The sequence below is a fragment of the Ciconia boyciana genome, chromosome 1 (genome assembly GCF_034638445.1).
Source record: "Ciconia boyciana chromosome 1, ASM3463844v1, whole genome shotgun sequence".
NCBI classification, from domain to species: Eukaryota; Metazoa; Chordata; class Aves; order Ciconiiformes; family Ciconiidae; genus Ciconia; species Ciconia boyciana.
In genome coordinates this window covers 200,338,934-200,363,496 of record NC_132934.1, presented here as the reverse complement: position 1 = coordinate 200,363,496, position 24,563 = coordinate 200,338,934, and the positions used below count along the sequence as shown (strand labels likewise).

The window sequence follows — 24,563 nt, the reverse complement described above, 5'->3', positions numbered from 1 at the left end:
CAGAGTTTGGGAGTTCGGCTAGCAAAACAAGCAGAGAAATAAAATGGTATTTTTAATATCAGAACAAATTATTACATCAGAATATCAATTTTGCTTCTGATATTATTGTTAACCATTACAATTTAGCTCAGCTGTCTAAAATTTTTCATGCGTTAAATAGGTTTGGTAATTTCACAAAATTATTATGTATTTCAAATGCAAATACTTGACTGCAAGTATTTTGGATTTTTCCATCATGCTCCCCCCTCAAAATGGTGAAGTGGTTTTAGATTGTTATTCTGAGACACTTTAAAGATAGATAGCATGTGGATATACCAGTATACCGGGATATTAATTAAGACACAGCACCAAATAAAAATGCATCATTTTTAAACTGCAAAGATGGTGGGGGAAAAACATATTTACTTCAGTCTCCTTTTAGAAAGTGTTATTAACCTCATCTGAGGGTAAAGGCAGGGACAGCAGTTGGGCAGGAGACACATGCTCTTGCTCACCACTGTACGTGTTTGGGATGCAGCACAGAAACAGAGATGTACACACAGCTGTTACTGAAAGAGTCCCCAGGCTACTGCACACCTTTCAGTGTGGTGTCAGCATTTTGATCAGTTAAAATGAGGAAGATTAAAAGAAAAAACAAACGCAAAAAACCCTCACAAAAACAACCAACAGCATAGACTCTGATAATTGACATGATTACGTTAGAGCACGGCTAGAACTCAAGCCCCAGGAGCTAGGGTCACAGGGAAAGCGGGGGGAGCAACCTGACTGTGCACTACAGCAGGGAGGTGAGGTTAAGTGGGACTGACCCTGAAAGACTTGAAGGTGATGCAGGAACCCAAACCATATGGGATACGCACAAGGGAACAGAAGCTCATCAAGTTGTTTGCCCCTCTTCCCCCTGCAGATGTTCATTCCACATACCTAGGCACATAACCTCCACCAAGATGGTTTCAAGCACATGTCCAAATACCAGATCTTTAACAAAAATGTTTAGCAACAAAAGACTCCTTAGATGCAAAACAACTCTAGTTAGCCCAAAACAAGCCACACAACCTTGGCAACCAAGACTTTATTTTGAACCTGAACAAGAACTGGTATCCTGTAAGCCAAGGGCAAGAAGGCAGGATAAGGACAGCAGCTCCTTTAACTGAAGAGCATACTGGCAATTTGTTAATGACAGGGCCACTTTATCACCATTTAACACAATTATAAAAAAAATGTAAATAAAATAGAAAGGCATAGTCACATATGCTCATATCTTGGGGCTTCAGTTACAGACTTTCTACGGGGTAGGTATGCACTGAAGTAAAATGCTTAACACAGGGGAGGAGAAGGAATCACATCACACAAGGATTTTAAGAACAGGTTAACCCATTTTTGACAGACAGTTGTCTAGGTATGAGTGATCCTGCCTTGGGACAGAGGTTGGACTAAGTAACCTCTGAAGTCCTTTGCAGCCTGATTTTGGATAACTCTGTAGTTGGTAGGGCAGCAAAGGTAAAGGTGAGTCTTCTGATAAAGGTGGGATCCTCTCAGATGCTGTGCTGCTGAGCAGTAGAGGACTGGGGAGGGGAACCCCCATAGGAGTTTAACTCTGATTCATAGGGTTTGAACTTGTTTAAACTTCCATTCAAAATATAGTTATAAAAGTGTCTTACAGCAAATCTACAAGTGCCTGGCTTTTAGAACAGTGTTAAGTTCATATTCAGAAAACCTTTAATAGAATTCAAAACCATCAACTAAAGGACAGTAGATGAGTAAGCTCATTACGGAGCAGTTGTAAAAGCATCAGTTAAAACACCAGTACTTTCAGGCTAATCTAATTAAAAAAAAAAATTAGGGCTATAACTCACTTCAAATCTAAAGGGGTAACGTCTTAGTTGTCTTGAATTTATGAGCTCATACCAGTATGAAATTTGATGCTTCTTAAATTACTACCTCTTGAGTGACATGAAAGACTCTACCACATGATACTGTCACAAGTAAATAACACTTTGGTGAGGTGAAATCCAGCATTTAGATGGAAAGATTTTGTAGTTTCCTACAGTTCAGAAACATACTCTGTTAAGGAACTGGAGCAATAAAAATATCAAGTTACTGCCATTTTATACTGCTCAGAATAAATGATTGAATTACAAATGTCTGTTCAACCTTTAATACAAAAATACAAAACAGCTTTTCAGAACTACATTTTCTAAAATCAGAGTTAAACTTGCAGATTTGGGAGGGTTTGGGGGGGATTGCACGGGTTTTTTGTTTGTTTGTTCTTTGTTTAAAACACATACAACAAATGAAGGCAAGTTTTGCTTCATCTAGTGTCATTATCACGCCATGAAGAGATCCAACTTTTTCCATGATGTTCATGTGTCCCACAAAACTTTCGAAAGACAGACAGACAAGCTGATCAGGCTGCTACAGAAGAGATGAAGATCGTTTTTGCTCCCTTAGGGAAGGGCAGTAAGATCTCAAACAGGTTGATTGACATCCTCCTCCCCACATCCTTTCTCAAAGATTCAGATCTTCTGTTTTCTTCTACTGTGATCCCACCCACCCTGTAAAATAGGGAAAGTGATCTAGGAAAGGTAATGGAAATACAATACAGCCCTAGAAAGGAGACCAGGGAGCACTGAAAGAGAACCTGAAGAGCAAGATTAACTGCTGGGCAGGATGACAGTTACGGCAATGACTACCTCCTGTAATGGGGACCAAAACCATATTCAGGTCTGTAATGGTAGACAACACCAGTTGTTAGATACACAGCATAGATGGGGAGTGAATGTTAAAAAGTTTGGAAGGACAAAAGTCCACTCAGCAGCAGCACCATAGCAGTGACACTGGCAAGCTGTTTACCCAAACATTGTCTTTCAGTTCAACTCAAACAATGACTTGATATTTTACAGCAAGTCTTTGAGATCAGACTGTTTCAAACCCTAAAATCAGGAAAAGAGTTCTCAAAACCTCTACAAAGATGGCAAGTCAGGTCACATGCTTAAAACCAGCTCCCTCAGAAGCCAAAACATCACTTCTGGTGCCTCAGGTCAGTATTTAAGATAAGTAGGGTAAAACCAGGCCTAAGATTATATTTACCCAGCTGAGAGCAAACAGACCCATGTTTGTCTGTCCAGTGCTCAAAGCTGACCAGTGACCAGTCCAGAAGAAGCCACATTACTGCAATGCTTGCACACTGTACCTTCCAGCAGCTTTGTATTTACAGAGGTATATCATTAACACAGCTTCCAAACCAGGATGGTTGTCTATCCTATGAGCTCAGGGCAGCTGAAGACATCTTCACCCATTGCTGTCTGCAGATGTTGCCTCATCCCCAGAAGTAAAAGAGTTCTTGAAAGCCATCAGGAAAGTAAAACAAAAGCTAGTAGCAGAAACTGGTACCAGACAATCAAAGACAAATTTTTATGACAGGAGATATGAGACACCTGCTGTCAAGGCTACCAAGTCAATGCTGGTTTCCCATTCTGAGGCACCACCAGACTTTTTGAAAGCTGTTTTTAAGCTGGTAATACTGTTTTTCTAAGTATGTTTAACTGGGAGAGATAAAAGAGCCAGCAAGATATAAGAGAGACCAGGCTGAAGATCTATTAGTGTTGTTATCACCAGTTCAAAAGAGTTTGCAGGTGTAACGGGGGGGGGGGGGGGCGGCACACCCTCTCTTAGGGAGGGAGGGGGGAAGATACTGTTCTAAGGCTTTTAGGCAGAGTTCCTTTAAAACAAAAGGGGATCAATACCTCAGACCACGAGGTATAAGTTACAAGCTGAATTTCACCCCCTTGCCAGTCTGCTTTGTCCCATGCCACAGCAGAACTGACAAGTTCAGAGATCACCTCTCAGCCACCCTCCATGCCCAGCTTCAATCAGCCCAGCCAGGCCTCACAACACACCAGCATACACAGTAGCTCAAGCATCAAGATTAAGATCTTACCAATAGTTAGTCATCTTCATCCTCCTCTGAGAGCTAGTAAACTTTATTATTCTGTTAGTAAATTGTTCCAAAGCAAAGCATTTAAAGAGACATGTTTTCATTTTACTAGCATTGTGGTAAGAGATCATACAAGTGCTGCACTGATTTCTATTCAGCTTACATTATTTAGGAACTAGACACACATCCCCTCAAATCTGTTTTTAATAGTGGAAGGAATACTAATAAATTCAGTACCCAATAGTCACATAAGGACAAAAGTCATCACGTATTTATGCAGGAACGTTAAGAGCACAATATTAAGAAACATTTACCGCACCCATGATAGTCCCATGCCAGGGACATTATAGTACAAATGTATCCATTAATTTGTCTCCATGGCGTTTTTAGGTAATGGAAAAGTTATTTCAGAATTAAAGCTTTTAGTGGTACAAGAAGCTTGCAGTGCACATTCACCTAAATGCTATAGGTTATGCACTTAGTCTAAGTAGCATAGAAAAGCTCTGAGAAGTGAAACTGGGTGAATACTCAATTTTAGAGGAAAAAAAAACAGACTGATTTCCTCCTGAAGTTGATGCAAAGCACACCAATCAAGACAAGTTACTTCATAAAAATGCCCAGGAGATGGAATATAAAAATATGCATCAAGGCATACCTTGTTTTTAAAGGTTCATGACATTACTGTTATGCATTTTCTTCTTACTCAGTCCTTCTAATTATTTCTTGCATCTTTTTCACTTTTATATCTTCCCTAATGTCATTTAAGAAGTTCCACTTTTTACTACTTCATCCCATTTGTTTTAAATTGTGTCCCAAGAAAACGACATAAAAGGCAACTGTCTGCAGAATTCATTCAAGGAGTGCAAACATCAAGGAAATTTTAAAAGGCTGAAGTGGATTTACTCAACAAAGGCCAAATTTGAAAAGAAGTTAAGATTTAACCAACTGAAATCTAGGGTAAAGAAATGCAGTTCTCATGGAAGTCTTTTAACAAATTAATCAGTAGGTTACATCATTAAGCAACTAACATTAATGCAACTGATGTTTTATTTTTTAAGTAAAAGTCAGAACACTTGCACTGATAAGTTACAGTTAGTCCATTTTGTCCTTCCAGGTTCAAAGCTGCACTAGGCAACGTTTCTGAAGTTTAATATGGTTCAGACACAAAGTAGTCTGTTCATTGTTGAAATAAGGCTGTGAGCCTAGAATTAAGATTCTTTTGTATCTATTCCCCCCCTTCCAAGAGCAAATTAAAGACTACTTCAAATAATTTGCCCACTTACATTGTGTATTTGTTAATACTTTGTATCCAACCAAATTTTATGCCATGGTTTGAAACTGATGAGCTGATACAAATACCGACAACAGTGTTTCACACATACGATTTGTTACCCACAGGCATACTGCAGCTACCTTTTTTTTAAATTAAATTTATATGCTTAATGACTACATGTTAAGAGACATCAAAAGGGTTAAGGGAACATAAAAGTTTGAGTCTGAGGAACCAGAAAGTTTGAGTTACCCCAGGTAGTTTGTTGCTATTCAGAGACTATCAACACAACACCGCTGTCTTCAACTACCTGAAGGAAACACACAGAGAAGCCAGATTCTTCTCAGAGGTCCACGGTGGTAGGATGAGGGGCAAGAGACTAAAGTTGCAAGAAGGAAATTTCCAATTAGATATTAGGAAATAAGTTTAACAATGAGGGTAATCAAATGTTCTAACAAGTTTCCCAGAGGCCAGAAGTGTTTATCCTTAGAGATATTCAAAACTCAACTGCACAAATCCTGAGCAAGCTGATGTAAGTTTGTCCTGCAGCAGGCTGGACCAGATTACTTCCACAGGTCCCTTCCAACTCAAAATTACTTTGATTCTGCAACGTTTACCCGATGCCTGTTTCACAGATCAGATGATGGTGGGAGGGATGGATGATGCAGCCCCTGATTTAATCTGAAGTAGCATCCAGGACCTTGTTCAAAAAACCTTACTGCTGAAGAGCCTCTCTAAGAGGAATAATAGCATACTAAGATTCAACATCTCTGTAGGAGAAACAAGAGCTAAGAACTCCATCACAGTTGCACTTCGGTTCAAAAGAAGATACTAAAATAAAAGTGAGGATATTAAGGAGACGCAAAGTTGGCAGTAAGAAGGATCAGATCCTTACAGGTAGCACACAGAGAAAGTAAAGACACCATACGGACATACCAGGTAGTAAAAAACACTTAAAAGATCAAAAGAAAACAGGCAGAACTAGGAGAGTCTGCTAGAAACAAGAAGGCAGCCTTCACAAAGTTGAGGCAGTACCCAAATGAATGTGGCCATGTAGGATTGCTAATTTGTCAAAGTAACACGCAACAAAGCGGACATACCCCCCCACCGCCACAATTTACAAGAGGAATAATAATAAAAAAATTCCCTTCTTCAAAATGCATAGAGAAGAATGCATAGGACCAAGAGATGATCAGAGTGCAGAAGGATGATCATGTGGAAAACACACACAGAACAGCAATTTCTTTGCAACTGTTCTGTTTCTCCTTCTAATCCTTGAAGAAAACTGAAGCCTTAGTCTTGGTGACTCCCAGGGTCTGTTTCAAGTCATAGAACAGAGGAGAGGGGAACCAGATGTTTTGATATGGTTTGAATACCCAACACAGTAATAGTGATATACAACTGCTCACTTGAAACAAAACTGGATTTTCACTATTTTGGTACCAAAGAGCAGATGAATGGCAAGCATGATGCCACTTTCAAGGGAACTTCAGGAAAGATCTCAACAATAAGCCTGTAAGCCTTATATCTCTATCAAGCAAGTTAAGAGAAAAGGGTAGCACCAAATGAGTATTACATAAATGGGGAAGAATCAAAGCAACTTTTTCAGAGGGAAGTCCTGATTCACAGACCTAGTAGAATTCTCTAAAGGAAGCAGCAAGCACAGGAGTCATGTAGCTGATGCAGTTGGTGTGAATGCCCAGAAGTCTTGCCACAAAAAAATAATAAAAGCTTTCAAGGAAGTTAACTGGTCACATGTAAGAGGAAAGGTCCTTTCAGGCACAGTAACTGGTAAAGAGATAGTAAGCAGATGGTAGGAAGAACAGTCAGTTCTTACTCAGTGGAAGATGCTGACCAGTGCTGTTTCACAGATATCTGTGCCCTTTGTTATATCCATTCATAAATGACCTGAAAGTTAGCTCATAAAATTAAGTCAGTCATCATCATCATCACAACCACAAACATTTGTGGAAGCACTTTACAGGATTGAATGACTAGACAATAAATTTGCAGATGAAACTCAGTACAGGTAGGTGATACATATGTGAAAACAATAATATGAACTGACAAGCTCTGAGCTCATTACTGATGAAGGAGTAAGATATTGGGGTAACAGTATAAAGTTTCATGATCTGGAGAAAAGGAAGTGAACACAAAATAGTATACTACTGTAAAAATCTATAGTGCATTCACACCTTGACTCTTGTGTGAGGCTTTGCTCTGCCTCCCCATTCTCTCCCCCTCTACCTCACCAACTTGGGAGGAAGAAAAGGTCTGGAAATCTGTCCCCTTTTAATCCAATTTATTATTAGGGATGTGTTGCAGCCAAACAGACTGTGGGATTTACAGCCTGAAACAGTATACATTGTAAACTCTTGGGTGCAGCACACATACATGTACAGACAGTTAATGGTACAACACTGGAATAATACTGGGGGACCATGTAGGGTAGAAGGTGCCAAGTCCAATGCAAACTCATTCTCTGAACTATGCCCATGACAGTGAGCAGACTAATAGTTAAGCAGCCACAGACTATCAGGTTCAGTAATACAGTTTGTTCCCCTTCCCAATCTAGCAGCACAGATTCCAGCCCTATACATCAACCTTGTTTTTAATACTCTAACACTCTGTCAGATAGCTACTTTTGGCTACAGTGCTCCCCCACAGTCAGAATAGAAGTCACTCCTGGGCATAGCCATATTCCCTGCCTTCCCAAGGTACCTGGAGAGGAAGAAACACGTTTTAGTCCCAGCATTAGAATGTGTGGTGTTCCCTAAGAGATAATCTCTCCCCAATAATCTCCTGCCCCCCATCCCTCCATATTCATCTTTCTAGTATGTACAGTCTTTGTTACACATGGAGTTCAGCGATTCTCTCTTGGCTTAGCCAGCCACCAGCCTCTTCCAACATAACCCAAAAGAAACTTGCAAGGACTCTTGAGTAGGGAAATCCTGCAAAGAGGCATCATCTCCCATGTCAAGATACTAGGCTAGAAAGCACTTTAATTTTTACAAGCACACCCATCCTTACGTGGTCAGGATGTTGAACTCCCCATTGCCCATCAACTGCACAGCACAGCTCTTGATCATCTTTCTAAGTTGTTTGCTAGGAGTTGTCAAATCTTTGCTTACCTGAATGAAAGTAGCACCCTCTACTGCTGCCTTCAGGTCTGTACAGATGCTAATGAGAGCCAACTGCTGCTCCGCACTCAAAGCTCCTTTCAAGAATCCCGACTCCTCCAGCTCTTTCATTTGTTTGCTGACAGAAACAACATGCAAATTTAAGTACTTTATAATTGTTAAGCCACCATTAATTTTTTAAGAAGCTTTGTAACAACACAGTAGTATTATGCTACTTGCCATGCCACTGCATATATTTATACTCAAAAAATATAAAGGTTAGTTTCAGTCATTTCTCTTTGCTCCCTCCATCTTACAACATTTTTCTTCTCTTCAAGCATGGACAGCTCTAAGATCTACTCCGAGATGCAAGCTTGTCACCAACTCAAACCTGTTTTCACTGGTGCAGGATCAGCAAGAGTTTTTATACTCATATTTAATGGGAAGAGAGGTCCCTTTAATATACTTCATCTAGTTTTACAAACAACAGCTCTTTTGTTATGAAGCCTCACTGCAGGAACACTGTTTAACTGTATAGAAACAAATAACACATTCCATACAGCCAGGAGTCCTTCCTAAAAAACCCATACCCCTAACATAGGTAATGACTACAGAGCAAGTGTCAGAAAATTCAAGTAGTTAGTAAATTGAGTGGCCAGAGCTTGAAGTTTATGTTCAAGTACACACCATTGCTGGGGCTGGGCATGCCACCTTCTCAGAAAAAGTCCCTATGGCTTGAAACCCTTTAAAGTCCAGAGCAAGCAAGCCATTTTCAAAACTGTTAAAAGTCACTCAGAGGAACAATTTGCACAGAAATTAAGTGGGATTAAACTATCTGATCATGATCAACCTAAAGCTATTTGATGCAGCCATTATCACAGTTAAATGTCAGTTACCTCAAGCCAGAACTCCTCTGAGTCTTTGGTTATTATTCAGCAAAAAAATGCTCATCCTGAAAAGAGGAGGAAATTGAGCTAATGATTAGCAGGGGTGGGGGGAAGTGGGGAATCCTTTCTTCTCCCTACCAACCTAGTTCTGAAGCTTTGGCTTCTTTTTGGATGCCTTTTTACATGATAAATAAATTGCAATTGGCACCCAGTTGGAGGGTAGAAAAGCTGTAGCAAACAGAGAAGCTGTACAGCCTGGAAAAAGTTAGTGTATTTTTGTACTTCACAAATCATATAACTGCATATAGAAATAACCAGTGATCCATCGTGTGTTTCCTAAGTGACTGTGGCACACATGACAGTCTTCATTAGAGGCTTTACAGGACAGTACATGTTAAAGGCGCAGAACTTATTTATACAGGCCCAGATGATCTCCACTCCCAGCCACACCTCAGTCCTTAATACTCCTGCCCAAGCCCCTCCACGTATCCAGACAGTAACACTGGATTTATTTTTGTACCTAGAAACCTCAGAAGGAGATGGGACCCCATATATTTGCCACAATCTGCAGCAGCCAGAGACAGACACCACCCTTAGTCCTTGTGAAGCAGGGCAGGCAGCCAGCCACTAGACAGGTATGTCAGTCCCAAACCGCTTCTCCAGTCCAGCTCCAGCACTTACACGCTGCGGCAGCGTTTCCTCACCCCGTCAGTGACACCACTGCACCCACCTTTACACCAGCAATCCTAAACAAACCAGACAGGGAGCAACTGGACCTCAGCTCTCAGTTGCTTTATGAAGTGGCAGAAGGAGTCACCTACATTTTTCAAGCAGCATTTTAAATTAATTGAAAAGGGAGAGGCATGTAGATCATTGCCTCTATCTTTTTCTCTCTCCACTCTTTCCAGGCCGTGTGCTGAGCAACGTGTGATAATGCACTCTCACTTTGTCAAACCATCCTTTTATTTAGAGCTCGTTCCTGTCAACAAGTACTGAGGCCATAGATCAAATAAAAATGTTAAGCCGCCTCCTCCTCCTCCAGATTTCCTAAACAAAATGTGTGGGATTCACCTCACCTACCCTGTCAACATACACATCTGAGACAACCATCTTCAGCTCTCTTTTAGAGAAGGGAGAACTAAGTGTTTCAGGGGCATTTGTCTGATTTATTTTTTTTAGGCATCCATGTATGCAGTTCATCTTGTCTTATGATGGAAGTACCCATTTCTCCCCAAAGAAAATAGCTCAGAATGAGACATTTAGACCACAGTATTCTGAAGGCAAAGATGAAAGTTTGCATGGATTTATTTAAAGACAATCCAGTTCCTACTTAACTATGCTGAGGTTTGACTTGCTTCTGTAGAGATTCACTTGGCCCTCAGATCTTTAGCTTGAACTAGGTCACTAAATCTACATTAACTTCCAAAGAATCAGAATTTTACTTCAGCATCCATGTAGTTGTGTTGTGTCTAAGAAAATAGAGCAAATATAGGCTCTACCATTTTTATTGTGGCTTTATTAAGAGGTCATAAACATCTGCTGCTCTGCAAGTTACTTTGATGTCCTTGCTTCCACTCAAAGTAGTGGAAGAAAGAACATTTGTTTCCCAGCAAACAAAACAGCTTCCTAATACATCTTTCTGATACCAACCCAGAGCAGCAATACCTTATCCTGGGAGCAACCCCACTAAAAATCAAGGTAAGGAGCACTCAGTAGCCACTTAACCAAAAGACACCAAAAAACACATAGAGCAGTTCTGTTCCTGCTTTAGCACAACAGTCAGAAGAAACAAATATCTTCAGATCACCGTGGACTTTGTACATGATATCAAAGGATTTCCAGTAACTTGGGAGTAGGCAAGATGTCAACAGAGGCTCCATTTGAAGCTGGTAAAGGTGACAGTGCACCTTCTAAACCAGAATATGCACCCATATTTTGAATTGGGAAGAACAAAACCAACAGCAAAAATCCACACGCACGTGCACACACAGCGCTAACTCTTACGAGCATTAACTTTCTCCTCTCCAATTAACTGCTTCAGCAATTAACTTCAGATGATGGTTTCTGTACTGCAAGTTCTAACACTTCCTCTTCGTTTTTGTCAGAGCTGATCATGGACAATGATTTTTGACTCTTAGGCAGAGCAGCCTGGGTAAACAGCTAGGCATTGCATTCTTTTTACACTGGACAAGAGCTTTGAAAAGGTTCAATTCATTCTTAGCTGGAAAACGAAGCCAAGTCATATCCCTGTTAGACACTGCTCAGGTCTGTCCTGTTTGCTTCCCTGGAGTCCCTTAGACTTGACACCAAAATTAGTATTCCTACCAGTTTACGCAATACAAAACTGATGAAAAGAGTTACATTAATAGCTTTCTGCCTCCTTTCTCAAATATGGATTTAGGCTCAAACACCCAGACCCAATGCGTTTCCTACCCAGCACTAAACTAGTCAGAAATTCTTTTCTGGTAAGTTTTGTTTAAAAGCACTTCAAGAAAAGAAAGAAAAAAAAAAAAGGGAAAAAATAGAGAAAAAAAAACGTGCTCAAACACACACCCCTCCAGGCAGCATCACAGAAATAAGCAGGAAATCCGTCAAGTTTCTGGATGAGTTCTCCATTTGGTTTCTTAACAACACAGCAAATGGACAGCTGGAAAGCACACACTTCTGCCTTTGAGCAATCTGTGTGGTAAAGAAAAGGAAACAGGAAGCTTCAGCTCCATTTTCCAAGCTGCTAGGGTATACCACAGCTTGCTAGGCAGGAGTTCCATCCAAGACTTAAGGCTTCCAGCATACTAAAAGTGCCAGTCCTTCATCTGTAAAGAAACTGGTGCACCTAAACTAGAGTATCCAAACTTCTGACTCCTTCACACCTTGTGGGGTGAGATGGTAAGGAACCAATCATAGAATCATAGGATCATTTAGGTTGGAAAAGACCGTTAAGATCATCGAGCCCAACCATTAACCTAGCACTGCCATCTACACGTCTTTTAAATACCTCCAGGGATGGTGGCTCAACCACTTCCTTGGGCAGCCTGTTACAATGCTTGGTAAGCCTTTAAATTAAGAAATTTTTCCTAATATCCAATCTAAACCTCCCCTGGTGCAACTTGAGGCCATTTCCTCCAATTCAAAAGGTCTTAACTATTCATTCATCAGAAGTTCATTTTGCAGGTGCACTTGCCTAAATCCAGCATCCTCCTCTTACTCATAGGCTGTATATTGCTTTTAAAAAACAAAACCAAAATTTAAGTTCAAAGAGACCACAAGAGAATTATTTCTTTATTTGAAAAAGGTGAAGTTCCTGTTCACTTTCTGTGCAATATAACACTAGTCCCATCCTCCCTGGTCCTCTGAAACTCCACTCCATGACTGGTAACTGAGGGATTCAAAAAGGCTAGAGTGACAGGCTAATAGATCTGACTTATTTTTCTTCCACAAGTTTTTACATAAGATTGCAGCACCTGTCTCCTGTTGCATACCTTTACTTCTCTGTCAGTGATGACCATCCTATCTTTTCTGCTTCTCTGTTGTAAGCCATTACACACTATACTGCACCAAGAACACCATTTCTTAATTAACCTGCAAAACTACTGAGTTCATACTTTGGAACTTAAGGCTGGACTGATTTTTCCTCCTAAACAAAAAAATCTTCCTGTTAACATCACGAATCTTCATGCTAGCCATTTATTTAAATTAGTATAGTTATTTAAAGCATCGAATAGGAAATACAATTTATGCATTACTTGAATTTTGGCCTTCCCTCCCCCCCCCCCCCCCAACATATTTATTGACATTCTGGCTGGTTTGTTCCACAAATTAATTTTAAGTCTTCCAAACACTAAACCCTCTTTATATTTCCCTGGGGTACTAGATTGCCCACAGTTTTGCAGCAAAGGAAGGTAGCTTCCCCAGGTATTGATCAGACATTAAGGCACAAACCAGGCAGGTTTGTACATATAGCAGTGCACCACTGACCTCTACTGGATGACTTTTTATTCAAAGCAGCCTAGTCTTCACGGTGATCATCCCTGAGGATGCCCACAGACTGAGGTCATTGCAGCCATGTCCATAGAACACACCACAGGACTTCGCTTTGCGACTGTATGATGTGCAGAGTTTGAAGAGTTTGACTAATACCTGTAAGGTCTTTGAAGAATGAAGAATTCACACCCATAAGAAAGTACTACTTCCTTTTAGAGCCCACACTTTGTCTACCTCCAGTTTTACTGTTGTACCTGACTGCCCAGGTCAACACTACTCTGGGAACTGAGCCAGTATTTGCTTGAAGATAAGGCACCCAATCTATAATAACACTCCTGATCACATAAACTGCCTGGGATGCTCATGGTTACAAATTCTATTCTAAAAGTTTCTATAGAAGGACCTTGCAAGTGATGCTAATACTTAACCCATCTTGTTCACACCCCATTGCCTCACCTTTATCCACAGCTACTATTGGGCAGTCATACTATTCAGCACACATTGTTGCAACAAGCAAATACTTGCAAGGTTAAAGACCACTTAATCACAAACTTACTGCCCAAACCAGCAAGGAGAAGGGAGAGAAGAAGAGAAGACAACACCAATATCATTCTTCACAAGTTCAGCCATCCACCGTTGCCAAAAGACTAGGACCATTAACCAGTCACGGCACCAGACTGTTATCTAGTGCTGTCTGATAAATGAGAGGGTAGTTGGCACGGCAAAAAAACCCACAAAAAACCAAACCATCACCAGCCCCCTATACCTACCCTGAGACACAACAGACCAAGTAGGCAACTGAAAGCCCCTGACACTGGGACCAGCTCACTGTCCACACATGCAACAGTCAAATAGTAAGCAGCTAATACTGAGTTATAATTGGCCATATGAAGGCATTAGCAATCACCTTCCCTCTTCCTGCTTTCCCCAGGCTAAAGGTAAGCACAAAACACACTACCATGGAAAAGTTATTACACATTACATCTTCTTGAAACAGCAGTACAAGCTGGACCACAAAAGTATGTATGTTTCTGTCCAGATAATAGAGATCCAGCAGTGTCAAATGCACTTCATCCATAGCAATGGCAGTATATTAAAGAGGGACAGTTACACATCTGTCTTTGGCACAGTTTTGAAGAGGCACAAAGCAAAGGACTACAGAGGAGCCTGGACACAGCATAAGAACATGGTGATGCACAAAAGCCAGTCAAAGTTCCAAGATCTCTGAAAGTTATCACACACACACAAACTGTTTTCCAGCCATGGCACTCTCAGGATGTCCATACTGGCATTACACAAACTGGATGCTGCAATGAGAGCAAAGATTTAACAGGAAAATGCAGTTACAGTCATTATGTTTTTCCATGGTAAATGCAGAGTTGCCAATATTGTCGAGTCCGAGCAGGGCCTGCAACTCATTACAAGTCACTTCTTACTCTTAGATGATCAAATCCAACACTGTCTCCAGATCTAGCAAGCTAAATAAGTTCACTCATTAGGTTTGTCAAGATTCTTTTGGCATCTTGGCATCAGAACTGACAAGTTTATGCTTGGAAATCTTCCTGCTAGGAAGCATTTTCTATGGTTCTTAATATTCTGTTTGTTTGTTTTAAGTTTAGGTTCAAGAGTGGAACAGGCTGCCCAAGGGAAGTGGTTGAGCCACCATCCCCGGAGGTATTTAGAAGATGTGTAGATGTGGTGCTTAGGGACATGGTGTAGTGGTGGACTTGGCAGTGCTAGGTTAACGGTTGGACTTGATGATCTTAAAGGTCTTTTCCAACCTAAACAATTCTACGATTCTAAGAAGGAAATTCTCACCAAAACCAAAGTTGGCCTACCTAAGAGACACCTACAGTTCACATCCCTGCTCCTGACCATGCAGACCCAGCCTGAAACCTGGGTCTCCCACACAGTCATGGATACACTGGCTGAAAGGGGCCCCAGAAATTCTCCTGTCCAACTTGCACCTGCAGCAGAACTATTGCTAACACAAGATGAGGTTAGCCTTGGTTTGGTGTAGCCAAGCCTTGAAAGCCTTCAGGGATGTACATTTCACCAGCTTTTTGGACAACCTGTTACTCCTGCATACCAAGCAAATGTCAACACCATAACCATTATCAAAACACAGCCTTTGAAATTGCAAAAAGCAGTCTTATCTAAATCATATATTCTAGCTGCCTAGGGGACTGGCTGCCACATAGGAATGAGGCAAGAAGACAACATTTCCCTTTGGAGGTGTTTTCGACTACAGAATGACCAGGCAGGACCTTTGGGAAGATGGAATCTATCCCCTTCCAAAGCCTATTAACACATTCTCTAGTTAGTTCTGCAAATGAAGTAATTTTCCCTAGCTAGTTAATCACACTTTTCGGGCAGGGGGTGGGGGGGTGGATAAAATTGTAAGGTAGAATCAAGCCTATGATTTAGCACAAGCTTGATGTGCCAGTGTCAGGCACTCAAGATCAAAAATATACTTTGATAAGAATTGTCTACTTAGGTGTCCCCTCAAAGGAGATATATAAAACTACCAAGGAAGACCTAAGCCAAGATGCATTTTGCCCTTGATAGAAACATAGTGTCAATACAATATAACAATACATACCAGAGACTGGAAAAGGAAGCCAGCTTGGGAAAAGTATCTAACAACACAGCCATGGAACATGCCATGAGCTAGGAAAAGAGAGCAAAGCCTATATCAGTGTACTCCTCATGCTACAAAACCAATGCAGTAAGCTGTTCCCCTTTTTATACAAACAAAGGGTAAGAGGGCACCAGACAGCAAGAAGTAACGTACAGATGTATTTTCTAGAGACTAGTCTCCTCCTGGAACGAGAAAGATGATGAGCTTGAGTTATGGAGGAAGTGTCTTTCAAAACTTTGGCTATAACAAAGTCATAAGCATAGATATGGTTTACTTCCTTGGCCTTGCAACCTGCCATACATCAGGCACTTCATTACAAGTTCCAGATCCCCATTCACAACACTATAGAACTCTTAAAGGACTTCTCTCCACATGGCCAGGTGTGGGCAAGGAAATGCTGCTTTTTTCTAGCCCCTGCATCTTGTTCATTTTTCATAGCAATTGTGCTCCTACAGCATGAAAAAGTTAAGGCTGCTTAGTGCAATCTACACTTTACTAGATATCAAGTCCAATAAAATTTATGGTTAAATTAATACTTAATGAAGAGAGGAATTGTGATATTCTGATCTCAAGACTGCTTGGTTCCAACTCTTTAAAGGTCTAACACCTTTGAACCATGCAGAAGAGCAACCTATAGTCAGATAAAGCTGACATACAAGTAATTCTCACTGAATAGGCTCACTTTTGAGTTTAGATTCAGTACCATGCAACCTTAGCACCACATACCAGTTTTCAGAAGGCAGAATTCTGTAGAAGTCCATTCTGGAAGAACAGAACTCACTAATAATTTATTTTCATTTTAATTAATTAAATTTAAATTAATTTAAATGTAAGGGAGAGGGTCCCTATTATTAAATAAAGAGAGGGTCAGAGTTGCTTCCCTTCCAACCAAATATTTCCATGTTTTGATACTATTATTGCATTTCACTTGTATCTATGTAGTAAAAGTAGCAATTTTATGTGCCCATATCCCTAGATACAACTACCACTTCACAAAGTCAACTTCAATCTGTCCCAAAAAATTTTTCTACTTGGGTTATGAGAAGAAAGGAAGGATCAGAAGATAGAAAAAAGAGCTTCTAGTATAAATTTACTGTTTAGTGCAGTTGAACATAATAATGTAGTTTTAAAAATAATCTTATCTTCATATTTTAGCACAGACTACTTCCTGAGATGACCTAATATTTTTTTCTGAAGTTAGCTATAGCCTTTATGCATACAACTTTGGTTTTTTAAATATATAAAACAGTTACCTGCTCCCGCGTCCTGGAGGAGATACAGTTTTGTATCTAAGTAAATACCATAGTTAACTGGCATCTACTTCTAGATAGAAATCACACAATGCATGCACAAATATGTAAGTTTTAGTGTCTTCTTCAGAGTCAACTAAACTTTTTCCCCTTGCAATAGTCTTTCATTATACATGCAAAAACCGTTCTATATAAAACATGAACCACTTACACAGGGGAAAAATACAGCATTTCCACTGTACTTAGTCAGTCTTTATCAGTAGCATAATTATGTTTAGAACAGTAGCACAGTAACTATTGGAAAAAAGTTTACATAATACAAGAATCATAAATGTTTCAGGGTGGGGGGGGCATGCACTAAAGCATTTCTGCATCACCTGTTTTAGGATTACTTTCAGGAACAGGGTACTACTTGTTTTTCTAATTCCCATTATTTTAAAGTTTATCAATCTTGTATTCAAACCAGAATCACACTGACTCAGAAGAAAGCATACTGGATATGAAAAGTTACATTTTCCAAGGCAGGTTACTACAGCATGTATTCAGTAGGTCAAGCATGGCATAAAGCTGTTCATTAGTTTGTTACTTCAGCAGAAGAAAAGGTTGTTCCATTAGAGCAGACACTGGTTAATAATGCCACTGGTACACCCAGTTCAATCCAATGCGTGGTCATTTTGTGTGTCAGGGCACTGACTGCCACGTGTCTGGCAACAGGTAGATAAGTAGTAAATCCATCACACCATGTTAGGCCTTAGTAAACACACTCTCCTTTTCTTTCTGTATCTGGTCTACTGATATTGTGGCAACTTGGTATGTATTTCCACTTGTTTCAGTAGATCCAAATTCCACCTTTTAATTTTTTTTTTTTTACCCATAACCAAATGTTTTGAATAAATTTACAGAGTACATTTCAGATTTTCCATACAGATACATGCCGGCTCTCATGATGACTGTAGGTCCATCCCAGACTCATTCCAGTCCTCTTGCAGGACTACATACCCCTGCTGCCCACCTACTGTTGTGTAAGCGTTGAATTCATTAGGTTAATGAACCCTGAGATGCCTTTTATATAAATTCAGAACAAGTTACAAGTCTATGTACTAAAAGTCTCTCACGTAAAATAGTTAATACTTAAGTATCATTTATGTCAAAGGAGTATCATCTCCTTTTAGAAGTGAATGTTGTTTACTACTCAAATCCCACTTTTGTTTAGAAAAGGGAAACTACAAACAGTCCTCTGTACACTCCAGTTTCTCCTTAATATGTAGAGTACCTCCATACACTAAAAGTTCGTGGACTGCAGACTAGAGTGGAACAAATACTTTTCAATACTAAAGCAAAAAAAAAAAAACCCACCCACAAAAACCCTAAGCCTAAAGACTTCCCTAAAAGTACTAGCTATTCAGAGAGAAAAAGGAAAAAAAATCCCAGCAAGGCCAGAGAAGTAGCCACCAACTGGCTTTGTCAGTTGCCCTCTCCTGCAAGCCCTTGTTACCTACTCCAGCTCCAGCTCTTACACAAGTATCATATCAGTAACTCAAAGGGATTTACTGCAGGTTGCGTGCTATGAAATCAGTGCAAAGGAGTTCAAGTTTGCCTGTATTTTGATAGATACAATCATTAAAATACTGGTTGAAGAAACCACATAGCTTGTGTTCTTGTCACAAAAACTATGTTGTCCTGAAACTAGGCTTTTTAACGAGGAGGTTACAATAGCCGAGATACCCAAGTTAATTGTAAGTTGAGCTAAGAACACCTTATGTAAAAGGCAAAACGTCCCTTCACCTCCTACAGGACAGCACACGCAGGAACAGGACAGAACAGACACACCCAAATAGCACTCCACCCTACTACCCATGACATTTTATGCTTCGCTTTTCCAAGCCAAAAACCTTGGAAGGCTAATGTCCTCATTTTGCTATTAGGAAAAGAAAAAGTTAGGGGCGAGTGCCATCTTTAGTAACGTAGACTGCAAAACTGCCCCCTCCACAATAATCTAGAATCTCATCGTGGCTCCTGCTATGACAGCAATTCTGCAAAAAACAAAAGTGTCTGTCATCTAGGTGTAGCAACAGAGATGTTCAGTCTGACTAACACCTACCTGGAAAGAGAGGTTTGGGGAAAGAAAAAAAAAAGACTGTAGGAGATAGATTTTTCTCCCCTCTTTCGTTATCAAGCCTTTTTTAGCAAATCTCACTAGATATCACATACTGTTTAACTTCTAAACTCCAACAACTAAACTGACCTACAAGGGGCTCCTGAAGTCACTCCTCCCTGCTGTAAGCCTTGTTACAGAAAGCAATCAGGATGCAACACACCACAACCCTTTTTTCAGGTGCATCTTACTTCCCATACCAGATGACACATTTCACTGCAAGGCATCATGAAGGGAGGAGCTGACGCATTTAGGTTGATGCTGATCATGAAGCAACCTGAACTTTAGAATTAAATGCTGATACAGCAACATAAGATTGTGCACAGAACCACTCTATAAATGCCCTCTCTCTCAAAGGCATATAAAAAGCTGTATTTCAGGTCCAGCAAGAAGAGTGTGAAGAGAACCAGCCAGCCACCGTCCGTTCTAACTAAAAACTAGGGGCCAAACAAAGCAACTGAGGAGCCAGGTTGAAAACAAACAAAAGGGAGTAGCTCTTCAAACAGTGAGCAGAAAACCTGCAGAACACAAAGTCCTTTGGCAAGGAGGCCGCAAAAGGATTTACACAGGTTCAAGGGAAGGTTAGAGAAACACTTGGAAGAAATCTAGTTAGCGTTACTGAATACATAAGCAACTTCTAGGCACTGAAGGTTGGGGGAGGAGAGCAGACAGGCAGGACTTGAACTTGTAGCTCTGTCATGTACCAAAAGCACGTGGCTTTAGCCGTAGTGCCACAGGGCAACAGAGTAAAGGAGGATTGTTGGTCTGAACCAGTATGATTGTTCTTGTGTTCATGCTCTCAAATTTGCTCCTTCTAAAGATGCCTCCCAGCCTCTACTATAACTGAGCACTAGTTGCATCATTGGTGAAACTAGCAATCTGTTCTTCTAGGACTAAAAAAATATGAGTTTAAGGATTTAAAAAATATGAGTTATAAAATACTAATAATTGTAGCAGGGCTCCTCAGCAATCCATATTAACCTACTTCCATTTTGAAAGTCTTTGTTGTCTTTCTATGCAAAATCTCTTACGTTCATTTTAAGCTTAGCTTATAGATAACTTAATCATGGTAAACATCATTTCCAGAATTTGGATCTAAACTTAAGCTCTTAAATCATTACTTAAGAATTAAAGTGCTCTTCAGAAGTGTCACTTGGGAGCACAGTTCTTCTGATCTTAACAGGACCTGCACTTCTAAGTTAAAGCCTTCTTCCAATCTTAAAATCCATGTTCCCTTAAATAGTAAGATGTGGCTGTTCATTCATAATAACAGAAATCCCACAGTTTCATTACGATCCCAAACCTTTCAAGTCAGGTGACCTACCGAATGTTTTCCAGTGCACTTGTTAGCTGTTGTTGTGCAACATCATAAAGTTTCACTTTGAAGCCTCCAGCAGCAAACACCATGGCCCAGCTGCGACCAATAAGTCCACTGAAAAGAAAATAAGTATCAGCCAGTTAATAAAGAAGCATTTATTTTGGGGAAGGCAGTCTGACAAGCATCACAAGAAGGAAAACAGAGCTTGGACTCTTCAATATTTGATTAAAAGATCAGTTACATATTGGTAAGAAACAAATCTCTCTCTAACAAAGAAATATCCTTTGCTAGTTGTGTTTAAGTTCCTCTGAGAGCTGGAAGAAAGAATGAGGAACAAAGAGACAAAACAGAAAAAGGACAGCAGAATTCAAAACAGCAGGAACCACTACTTGGTCACTGGACTCAAGTATCAACAGTTTTGTCAGCTGCAATCTTAACCTGGAGTTGGTGCATGGAATTACATTAAAGAGATTTTTTTTTTTTTTTAAACTCATATGTTCAGTTCATAGTCTAAAGACAGACACCAGCCCATTAGTCCAAGAGTTCAGGATCCTGCTTCAGAGATGATCAGAAAACCTAAGGCCCAGCTACCAAAGTCACGGGTCCTCTACAATTCAAGAATTTACCATAAGTATGTGAAAAGGAAAAAAAAAAAAAAAGCCAACCAAAACCAACAACTATGGTTTTGATGCTGCTTTTCCACCTATCAACCTCTAGCACTACCCTTATTTTTAGATGAAGCACCCTACTGTGCTGCATGCATGCAGGAACAGTCTGCCTACACCTTTTGGTGAAATCACATTACTGAGAAAGACATAGAGGAAACTTGCAGTAACTGACAATTTTATCCCATCTCTTAAGGTAATGCAGGTTTCAACTTAATTAAATTTATAGCAGGCATCAGCTCTTCAAACAGAAGCACAGAGGAACAGTGTAGTAAGCTTAAATAACCTGAGATCATAAAAAAAAAAAAATCTCCTTAACAAAGACAAGAGCAGAACTCCATACCCATGACTATTACACTGGGGGTTTTGATAATTATATGCATTTCCTGTCATTTCCAAGATCACTTTAGTTTTAGCATTAAACTTAAGCAACCTCTGGCAGCTGGAAAATGCCAGGCCACTAGGGCATCAATAAAGGATTAAAAGGAGAGCAAAAGTCAGAAATAAAGCAGTAGGGCAGATGAGAAAAGAAGAAAGAGAAAACAGGAACATGTTCAGCCTTTGGTTTAAATATAAAAAAAAGGAACAAAACAGGAAGTTTCAGGAAACAGCAGGAATCAGTGGAAATAACTGGGACAAAAAAAAAAAGTGAAACTTTGCATTTAGTGTTGTTAAGTGGACAGTAAGTTCTCACTCAAAACAAAAAACACACACACAACTTCACTGTAGTAAGCCCAGACCTCAGAAGTTCTCTGGAAAACTACAGAACAAGCACACTTACGGAAAAGGTAAGGTATGGGTCAAGGTTTGTTAGCTACTGTAGCCTCCTGGGTAACAAGTATCTCTAAAAGCATTTGGATCACTTAAACAAGCATATTTGAGCTACCAGTATCTTTATAAGTTAGCATCACCTCTTTCAAATTGCACTTTTAAATTAAATTTCCTTAAATCAGCATTTGGCCAAAAAAATTTTTTTTCTCTTTTATTTCGATACAGGTTTTTAGGATTGTGGGGTTTGTTTTTCTTTTGCACTACAGAGCGTACCAAATAAGTCCAGCTCTCCTGACCTTTCGCAGACCTACGATGAATAAAAGCTCCCCGAGCGCCACCAGTACGAGCCAGCTTTGTCACCGTCACATGATGGCACAGAGACACGTGTCCGAGACCTCAAGCAGTCTCACTGATAAAGTTTGCTGCAGCCCATGCTTTTAGCGCAGAGTTACAGCGGTGAGTAGGGGGCTGTTAACTGTCTGGCAGGTTTTTTCTCTCCCCACCAGATTATTGTTCAAATAGAGAACTTCAGTTTTAGCTCAAGAAGAGGATGAAACCACGCATTCCTACACAAGTCCAAAATACTGCTGTATCTTGCGGCAAGAAAGCATTACTGCAGGAGTGCCAGAGAGAAACTTAGGAGTTTCTTGACATAGTTGACAAACAGGATCTTAAAGGTGCGCTCAGATTTCTCCACTCCTCTTGCACTTACACACAAAACATTGCAATGAAAAAGGGCAGCAGTCTTTCAGACCTAAAGGATGACTTACTTTGAGTAGAGATACTGCAGACGTTTGTTTGTTATTTGTTTTGGGTCGGTTTTTTTTTTTTTAAATAGCACAGAGCTGTCAGGGACTTACGCTCTTTCTAAGATGCACTGCCCGCCAGGCTCCTGAACTCCAGCCGCAGCACGACCCCGCGGCTGTGCAAACCTCCCTCGCACCACTCCCCTGCCCCAGCCCTGCTCTCCTTAGCGCGGACTCCACACGCCGAAACCCACCAACTGCCCCGAGTTAGCACCTCGCTGCGGCACCCGACGCCTGCCACAGCAGGGACAGCTAAGGCAGCAGACCCACCTCCCCGCAGGGACACCTGAGGCAGCAGACCCACCTCCCCGCAGGGACACCTGAGGCAGCAGACCCACCTCCCCGCAGGCCGGACCTCGCCGGGACGGCGCCCGAGCCTCTTCGCACGTCCCCGGCCATCCGCTCCCAGAGCCCCCGGGGGCTGAGCCGAGCTGGCACCTCCTCCCCGGAGCACGGCACCTACCCGCGGGAGAGGAGAGACTTTACCTGCCGATGATCGCAACCTGCGAGGGCTCCATGCCTGCGGGGCCCAGGATCGGGAGATGCGCGATAGGGAACAGCCACCGCACCGCTCGCGCCACCTCCCCCCTTAATGCGCGCCCGCCCCGCTCCCCACGGCTCCCGCCCTGTCACGGCCGCCCCTATTGGCTCCTGCTACAAGCGCTCCGATTGGCTCCGCGCCGCGCCCCTCAGCAGCCGCTCCTCGAGCCGCCCGAAGGCCTTCGCTTCCCCGACGGGAAAGAGCCCGCCCAGAGGCGGCGCTGCGAGCTGCCGGTCAGGACGGGCCTCGTCGCCCACAGGCTCGCAGTCCCCTCCCCCACACCTGCAGGGACACGGAGAGGTCTCCCCATTCCCCCTCACCTACCGGCGGCTCTCACCTGGGCCGAGTTACAGCTCGCCTCCTTCCCTCCCGGTGGTCCTCTGCGGGCCGGGGGGGGCCCAGCCATGACGCCTTCTCTCACAGTATCAGCACAGTCCTCCCCACGAACTAGATGTCCTGGCAGCGCTGTTTCGGTCCCCGTGGAAAGGCAGGCCCTGCATGTTCACCTTCAGGCTGCACCAAGAGGTAGCAGGCGAGGGTGGTCACCTGCAGGCCAAGGGGCAGGAGGGTGGCCTTTCCTGGGACAGAGGCCTGCCAGATGTACCCACTTTGGGGTAGGACAAGGCCAAGGTTTGGGTAAAGGCCAAGGTTTTACCCTACCATTAAAAAGGGTAGACCCCTATGGGCGCATAATCAAAGGTCTTCAGGTGCCCCCAGGCAAGCTCCCAATGAAACTGAAACACCTGTGAGAGTCTGGGCCTTGGGATTCATGGACACCTTTGAAGAGACAAAGGGCCCATGACACCTTGGCCAGAGATAGTGCTAGAATACATCAAACCCCATCGCTCTCCATTTCTTGATGGGCACAAATGAATTCCAAAGTAAGGTTCAAATTTGAAACTAATTTCATACTTTTTTCACATTAAGCAAGGCCTTAGCATTCTTAAAAATACTTTCTTGAATTCTGAATTAAAAATATAAATTTGCTGACCTTGGTTTTTGTACAAAAACTTTTCAAAATTGTGCAAAAATGTGACATTACAATGTCAACATAATTCTTTAAGCTGCTCTACAACATCTACTGTTGGCATGCTGCATTACTCATTTTTTCTAATTCTGTGTAGTTCCTACTTATCTGCATATTGCTCTGTAATCATGCTGGATGTTCTGGAAAAGAAAAGTTAACATTTTAAATGCTTACTTGTTATCAAAGATTATATTATTG

At 41.4% G+C, this 24,563-nt stretch overlaps 1 protein-coding gene across 1 annotated transcript in view; it reads right to left on the bottom strand.

The window, feature by feature from the left end:
• CRYL1 (crystallin lambda 1) overlaps positions 1 to 23,399 on the bottom strand; it is a 58,705-nt gene extending 35,306 nt beyond the window's left edge. Inside the window, exons 1-3 of the mRNA XM_072850526.1 lie at positions 23,284 to 23,399; positions 20,562 to 20,669; positions 8,336 to 8,462 (exon numbers count right to left, since the gene is read on the bottom strand). Coding sequence (XP_072706627.1) covers positions 8,336 to 8,462; positions 20,562 to 20,669; positions 23,284 to 23,315 — 267 coding nt within the window. The 5' untranslated portion in view covers positions 23,316 to 23,399. The remainder of the gene's footprint in view (positions 1 to 8,335; positions 8,463 to 20,561; positions 20,670 to 23,283) is intronic.
• Positions 23,400 to 24,563: the final 1,164 nt, after the last annotated feature.